This window comes from Pistacia vera, unplaced genomic scaffold (genome assembly GCF_008641045.1).
Source record: "Pistacia vera cultivar Batoury unplaced genomic scaffold, PisVer_v2 Contig260, whole genome shotgun sequence".
NCBI classification, from domain to species: Eukaryota; Viridiplantae; Streptophyta; class Magnoliopsida; order Sapindales; family Anacardiaceae; genus Pistacia; species Pistacia vera.
In genome coordinates, this window is record NW_022196069.1 from 1,072,463 (window position 1) to 1,079,880 (window position 7,418).

General features: G+C 38.7%; 1 protein-coding gene across 1 annotated transcript; it reads left to right on the forward strand.

The window, feature by feature from the left end:
• The first annotated feature begins 246 nt into the window (after positions 1–246).
• On the forward strand, positions 247–6,880 carry LOC116132808. The gene is made up of 2 exons (XM_031418477.1): positions 247–365; positions 6,277–6,880. Exons 1-2 carry the CDS (start codon positions 247–249, stop codon positions 6,878–6,880), a joined length of 723 nt encoding a protein of 240 aa, XP_031274337.1.
• The last annotated feature ends 538 nt before the right edge of the window (positions 6,881–7,418 follow it).

Below are 7,418 nucleotides of genomic sequence, written 5' to 3' on the forward strand. Positions count from 1 at the left end.
GCTAGGTTACTTTATAAGGGCCTTTTTTATTATAAATTCTCGTCGTTTTGATGACTGTGGACTTATTGAAGAAATGGGATGGATCCTTTAAGGTCACAGTTTGTCCCAGCTATTGTTATAATGTCCTTGATGTCCAAATCCGAGTGGGATAAAGGTCGAGTTTACAAGAGGTTGCATTGGTCTGAGGAAGAGATTCTTGCTGCATTCTAAGCATCCTTGGTGTATGATGACATCCGAGGATAGATAATGGCGGTGATGGACATTTTTGTGAACAAAATGGATTGGGAGCCTTCTGCCATTGCCCACGGCCAATTCTTTTTCATAAGCCTGGAGAAGAGAATTATTCCTCGTGCTTCAGTTCTCCAGTATCTGTTAACCAAAGGTTTGCCTAGATAAACTGCTTTCCGCTACACCGTTTAAGCAATGTGAAAAGACCTTCTTGCAGAAGTTTGTGAATTGTTGTGATGAAGCTCCCAGGCTAATGAAGCTGTACAAGGAGAAGCTGGATCTTTCAAAGAAGATAACTGATTACAATAGAGAGATAGAATGCAATTATAACGTGTTACATCAAAATCAAAGTTTGCTCTTTCTCTGTAGTACTTGATCTGCTATTTAGAAAGAAATTGGTCCAACTACTTATGGTTTATTTTCAATTTCTTTCATGTTTGCCTCTTCAGGTAAAAAATTTGCTCAGCAGTGTACTTTTAAGACGCTAAATCATCTATCATCCTGGAATATTAGGCCTTGCTAGTCCTCTACTGCTCTGATACAACTTATTTTCTAAGTTAATAATTGTTGAGCAATCTTTTCTCATACCTCGTTAATTCATGGGTTTTCTCCGAATCTGCATTAAGGCTTCCAAATGTTTGCAATTTGAAACTCCAGAAACCCAGTCTTAGTGCTCACTTGTTCAAGAACAGTCGCTTCTCAGAAACCGAAATCTGAAATCTCTCAGAAAACTCCCAAACTGCTTTTGGCGAATCCTGAGGAAACCGTTTGCCAAAACTTCAGTTTTTTCACTCCGAAGGCTTACCAAGTCCTTATCTTGCAAAATTTTTATGTGGCGACCGTCTTACAAAGGAGCTTGAAAATCATATAATCCCTTCCATTAATTACCATAATACCTGCTTCAATCTGGTGAGGCAATTACTTCTATTAAAACTTCTCCGTAATTGATCTTCGTGACCTCAAAATTTTGATTTCACCTAAAGTCAATTATTTGCGAGATAATGGTGTACCCGAATCTAATATTGTTATGTTACTTGCTAAATGGTCTCTCATTTGTACATATCAGTGTAGTCGTTTGAAGAGATTGTGGACTTGGTAAAGAAATGGGCATCAATCCTATAAGATCACAGTTTGTTATGTTATTGCTATAATGTTGTTACTCTCCAAATCTGAATGGGATAAGAAGATTGATGTGTATAAAGGTGGTTTGTCTGAGGAGAGATTCTTATAAGATTTTGAAAGAGTCCTTGGTGTATGACTACATCTGTGGATAAGATTATGAGAGTGATGGACCATTTTCGGCATTCTAGCCTTGTACCTATGCTCAAGCGGCACCTATACCTGAGTGGCATGCAGCAATGGAGAGTGAATTTTAGGCACCCTTGAAGAATGAAACGGGTTGTTGTGCCGTCGTCCTCCTGGTAAAATGTGGTGCCTTGCAAATGGTTTTTTAAACTCATAGACCCGATGGCAGCATTGACCGTTACAAGGCCAGGTTAGTAGCGGTTGATTATCTCCAACGCAGTGGGGTTGATTTTCATGACACGTTTAGCCCGGTCATCAAACCTTCTACTGTCCGTATGGTTCTTTCACTTGCAGTTTCTTTCAACTGGGATATCACCAACTGAAGTCTCTAATGCCTTTCTCCTACATTTTAGAAGAAGAGGTCTATATGGCCCAACCGAAAGGTTTTGAGGATCCGTGCACTCCCAATTTGTTTGTAAGCTTCATAAATCTCTCTATGGCTTGAAGCAAGCTCCTCGGCGTAGTTTTATCGCCTCTCAACTGTCTTGCTCTCTCTTGGTTTTCACAGTTCACAGGTTGACCCATCGTTATTCACCTCACCAAGACTTCGTCCGGTGTTTTTATTGTGTATGTGGATGATATTCTTGTCACTTCCAATGTTCTGGACTTCATTACATCTCTTACTCTACCCTGCAACTTGAGTTGCTATGAAGGATCTCGGCCAGTTACTTATTTTCTAGGTATTGAAGCCACACACATTCTTTTGGTTTGCACCTTCGCCAAACAGGTATATCATTGATTTGTTAGAACGGGTGAAACTCCTGGGAATCCGGCCCTCACCGAGCTCCTTGTGTCTCGGGCTCCAAACTGTCTAAGTTTGATGGAGATCTTCTTCTGGATTCGGCTGAATATCACCAAACTGTAAGTGCTTTGCAGTATGTCACCCTTAACCACCTCGATATGCATATTCTGTAAACCAGCTTTGTCAACACATCAAGCTCCCACTTCTTTACATTGGACAGCAACCAAACGAGTTGTTAGGTACTTGAACAGACACTTGACTTTGGCATGCTCTACAAGCCAGGTTCCTTCTCTATTAATGCCTACTGTGATTCTGATTAGGCTGAGACCCTGACAACAGACCCAACGTGTGGTTTGGTGTTTTTTTGGGTCTTAACCTCATCTCTTGGTCTGCCAAGAAGCAACCTGTTGTCTCTAAATCTAGTACGAGGCGGAAAAGACAAATGGAGCTTGTAAACATCATGTGAAGGTTGTTTCAGTTGCATTCCGTTGTGGTAACCAACGGCTGAGATGTAAATTACCAAAGAAACGGACGTCCGAGATGTCTTAAATGTCAGCATTTGGAGGACTAAACGGAGGAATGACTTGGTGCGGGGTAGGTTACAAGTCTATAAATTATTAAAAAAAAAAAAAAAAAAAAAGTACAAGAAGGTAAAAAGAAGTGACCGGAAGTAGGCGGTTGAGGAATGGGAGTGATGGGGAAAGAAGGTACGGAAGCAGCCGGTAAGCAGGTGAAAAGTGGTTTTGTTTTGACTTGGACAAGTTTTGGCCACATGTAAGGTTTAGAAGCTTTGGTTGGTCTTGGACTGTAGTAAAGTAACCGTATCTAATCGACCAATGTCGGCGAGGTGATTATGGTGATGGGTTTCGGATCTTTTGAATATGGTTCCCTCTTGCCAGTACAATAATCTCTTCACATTATTACCATGTATTGATTTTGTTTTATTTTGGGCATTTACAATTAATTAAAGCTAGGTGTACCTTCTAATTTAATATATATTGTGCTATTAAAAATTTAAAATGTATTAAATATGTATGTATGTATCTCATCTGCTAATTGACATCAATTTTTGGGAACTTGAGTTTGAGCTGGATATGGTAGTGGCGCATTCCTGTAATGCTCATATCATATTGGGCAATCTCGTGAATCTTTTTTCAAAAATACTACGATTATATAATTCAATTGTATAATTTTCTCTTATGTTATGCCTGAAAAAATAGGATTAACGTGAAGCCTCATCAATAAATGATGGTCAAAGCTCAGAAAGGTTCTATGCCGTCAAAGTGCGGCTACGTCGAGCCTAGAATAAGTGGTATGGCTCTTGTCAGTGCAGCAGATGAGTGCTAGTTCAGCAAGCAGTTGGAGATCACCCACGTTTCAAAGACCTACTTTAGTCAAGGAATCCCTCAGGCAGGCAACCAATGTGACGCAAAGAAATGATTTGTACGACACCTACACACTTGTAGCTTTTATAATTATTATCTTGAACTCTCTCACTATAAATAGAAGACTTTCCTCTCATTTGTGGGAGATTAACTAATTTTACTCTCAAATTGCTCTCTCTCTCTCTCTCTTATATACTCTCTCTAAACGTAACTCAACTCGTTGAACGCGACCCGACCTCTCTCTCTTATTAATACAATAGCAGTGGACGTAGGATTCGCTTTTGAGCATTCGAACCACTTTAAATATTGCTCTTCACCTTTTATTTATTTTAATCCCCTCATATCACATGGGACTTCTAAATCTTTTTAGCATTTTACACATGTAAGTAGTTGGTGTTAAAATCAAGCATCAACATCTTCCAATCCTAATGTGGCAACTGAGTTGACACTACCATATCAACTAACTACTTTAATTAAACATGTATGACTGTTCTTTAGAGACGAACGACCATTATTGGAAATTAACGTGACAGTAGAGTTGAAGTGTGGTGAAAATTAACGTGACAGTTGTCGGGGTTGTAAGAGAAGGTTGTGAGATTGAATTGTGAGCATAGTATTACTTTTTTTTTTTTTCAATCTATTAAATGAATTAACAATTATGAGTAAGATTAAGGGTATAAACTTGCAATAACATTATCCTAATGGACCAGAAAACAAGATTCATTGATTACATTGATTTAGATTGAATGTTGAGAAGCTTTCATGTCAAATACCTTTTGTAATGGATCATCATTGTCAATGGTCAAAATGCGCTAAAAAGACGTTACATTTTCATAGGCAATCAAATTGTTGAAACTTGAACGTCTTTAAGATGTTTCTAATAACTACAGATGAAGCCCAATAGTGCAGAGGTCGGTTGGGCTTTAATAATTAAATTTTGTTTCTTCTCAAATCTCAACGACGTTTTGCCGGGCCGCTGCATAATAGTCGAGGGTTTCAGGTTCAGTTTCTTTCCCCTGTTCAACTTAAACGGATTTCTGAAGTATGCTAGCTTTCTGAAGGAGATGTCTGGACTCTGGAGCATAAGGTCATAGGTAAGTGTATTCTATTATTTTTGCAATCATGGCGCTTAGTTTTCTTCGCAGAACTTTAGTTCACAGCCATGGAAGATACACTGTTAGTGCTTCACTGAACCATAGATTTCAAGATTTTTTTAATCCAATATTTGTCAAATACACCTCAACCAACTCAAATGAGCAATCTTTTACTGTCTCTTACCTCATTAATTCATGTGGGTTGTCGCCGGAATCTGCTTTAAAAACATCCAAAAAATTGCAATTGGAAACCCCAGAAAAAGCTGACTTAGTCCTCACCTTGTTCAAGAACAGTGGATTCTCAGAAACCCAAATCTCTGACCTAATAGACACGCGCATCACTGTCTTTTGTCCAATCCTGAGCGAGCCTTCTGCCCAAACTTGAAGTTTTTTTCACTCCAAAGGCTTCTCAAGTATTGATTGCCACTGTTTTAAGTCGGTGCCCTACTATCTTGCAAAGTAGCTTAAACAACCGTATAATCCCTTCCTTTACTTACCTTAGTAACTGATTCATCTGCTGAAAAGGTTATTTCTTTATTAAACGATTCCTTTTATTGTTTGTCGTGCATCTTCAAATTTGTTGCGCCTAAAATTCAAAGTTTTGCGAGATATGGTGTTCCTGAAACCAGATTGCTACGTTACTTTATAGATGCCTAATGTATAATAAATATTTCTCGTCGTTTTGATGATACTGTGGACTTATTGAAGAAATGGGTATGGATCCCTTAAGGTCACAGTTTGTCCGAGCTATTGTTATAATGTCCATGATGTCCAATCCGAGTGGGATAAGAGGTTGATGTTTACAAGAGTGCATTGGTCTGAGGAACAGATTCTTGCTGCATTTCAGAAGCATCCTTGGTGGTTGATGACATCCGAGGATAAGATAATGGCGGTGATGGACATTTTGTGAACAAATGGGTGGGAGCCTTCTGCCTTGCCCACGGCCAATTCTTGTTTCATTAAGCTGTGAAGAGATTATTCCTTGCTTCAGTTCTCCAGTATCTGTTAACCAAGGTTTGCCTAAGAATAAGCTTCTCTCCGCTACACCGTTTAAGCTATGTGAAAAGACCTTCTTGAACGAAGTTTGTGAATTGTTATGATGAAGCTCCAGGCTATGAAGCTGTACAATGAGAAGCTGGATCTTTCAAGAGAGAACTTATTACATAGAGAGATAGAAGCCATTATACATGTTACATCAAAATCAAAGTGTTGCTCTTCTCTGTAGTACTGACCTGCTATTTAGAAAGAAATTTTGATCCAGACAACTACTTATGGTTTATTTTCATTCCTTTCATGTTTTCCTCTTGAGTAAAAAATATGCTCAGCAATGTATCTTTTAAGACGCTAAACCTCTATCATACTGGAATATTAGGCCTTGCTTAGTCCTCTTACTGCTCTGATACAACTTATTTTCTAAGTTAATAATTGTTGAACAATCTTTTCTCATACCTCGTTAATTCATGTGGGTTTTCTCCAGAATCGGCATTAAAGGCTTCCAAATGTTTGCAATTTGAAACTCCAGAAAACCCAGTCTTAGTGCTCACCTTGTTCAAGAACAGTGGCTTCTCAGAAACCGAAATCTGAAATCTCATCAGAAAACTCCCAAACTGCTTTTGGCGAATCCTGAGGAAACCGTTTTGCCAAAACTTCAGTTTTTTCACTCCGAAGGCTTACCAAGTCCTTATCTTGCAAAACTTTTATGTGGGCGACCTACTGTCTTACAAAGGAGCTTGAAAAATCATATAATCCCTTCCATTAATTACCATAATAACCTGCTTCAATCTGGTGAAAAGGCAATTACTTCTATTAAAACTTCTCCAGTAATTGTTCTTCGTGACCTCCAAATTTTGATTTCACCTAAAGTCAATTATTTGCGAGATAATGGTGTACCTGAATCTAATATTGTTATGTTACTTGGTAAATGGTCTCTCGTTTGTACATATCAGTGTAGTCGTTTTGAAGAGATTGTGGACTTGGTAAAGGAGATGGGCATCAATCCTATAAGATCACAGTTTGTTATTGTTATTGCTATAATGTTGTTACTTCCCAAATCTGAATGGGATAAGAAGATTGATGTGTACAAGAGGTGGGGTTGGTCTGAGGAAGAGATTCTTATAACATTTTGAAAGAGTCCTTGGTGTATGACTACGTCTGTGGATAAGATTATGAGAGTGATGGACCATTTTGTTTACAAAAATGGGTTGGGAGCCTTCTGTCATTGTGAAGCAGTCATTTCTTCTTTCACTTAGCTTGGAGAAGAGAATAATTCCTCGCTTTCAGTTCTTCAATATCTGTCATCCAAAGGTTTGCTTAAGAATATTCCATATAATCCGGTTACATCATTTTGGCTTTCTGAAGAAGCCTTCTTGCAGAGGCTCGGGAATTGTTATGATGAAGCACCCCAGCGAATGAAGCTGTACAGAAAAGCTACATCGTTCAATTATTGTAAAGTGAAAGGAAAACATGAAGAGAATAGTTATTGTTATCTTGTTCATCCTTGATGCTTTACTTAGAGCCAATGCCTTTAGACTTAGTGCGATTGATGAAGTCACTCCTACAAAAAATGCATCATACTGGATTCCTAGGCTGTGGTGACCCTACCACCCAATTCCGCTTAGATGGGGGTGGCCCTAGGGGTAGTTTATTAAAAGACCATCTCAAGTT

What these genes read in the sequence shown, in the direction of transcription:
- LOC116132808 (XM_031418477.1), top strand. Translation starts at nt 247, where the DNA reads ATGGCGGTGATGGACATTTTTGTGAACAAAATGGATTGGGAGCCTTCT. An exon ending in CCTCGTGCTTCAGTTCTCCA is followed by an intron (nt 366 to 6,276) that starts GTATCTGTTAAC and finishes TTGAAACTCCAG; the next exon opens with AAAACCCAGTCTTAGTGCTC.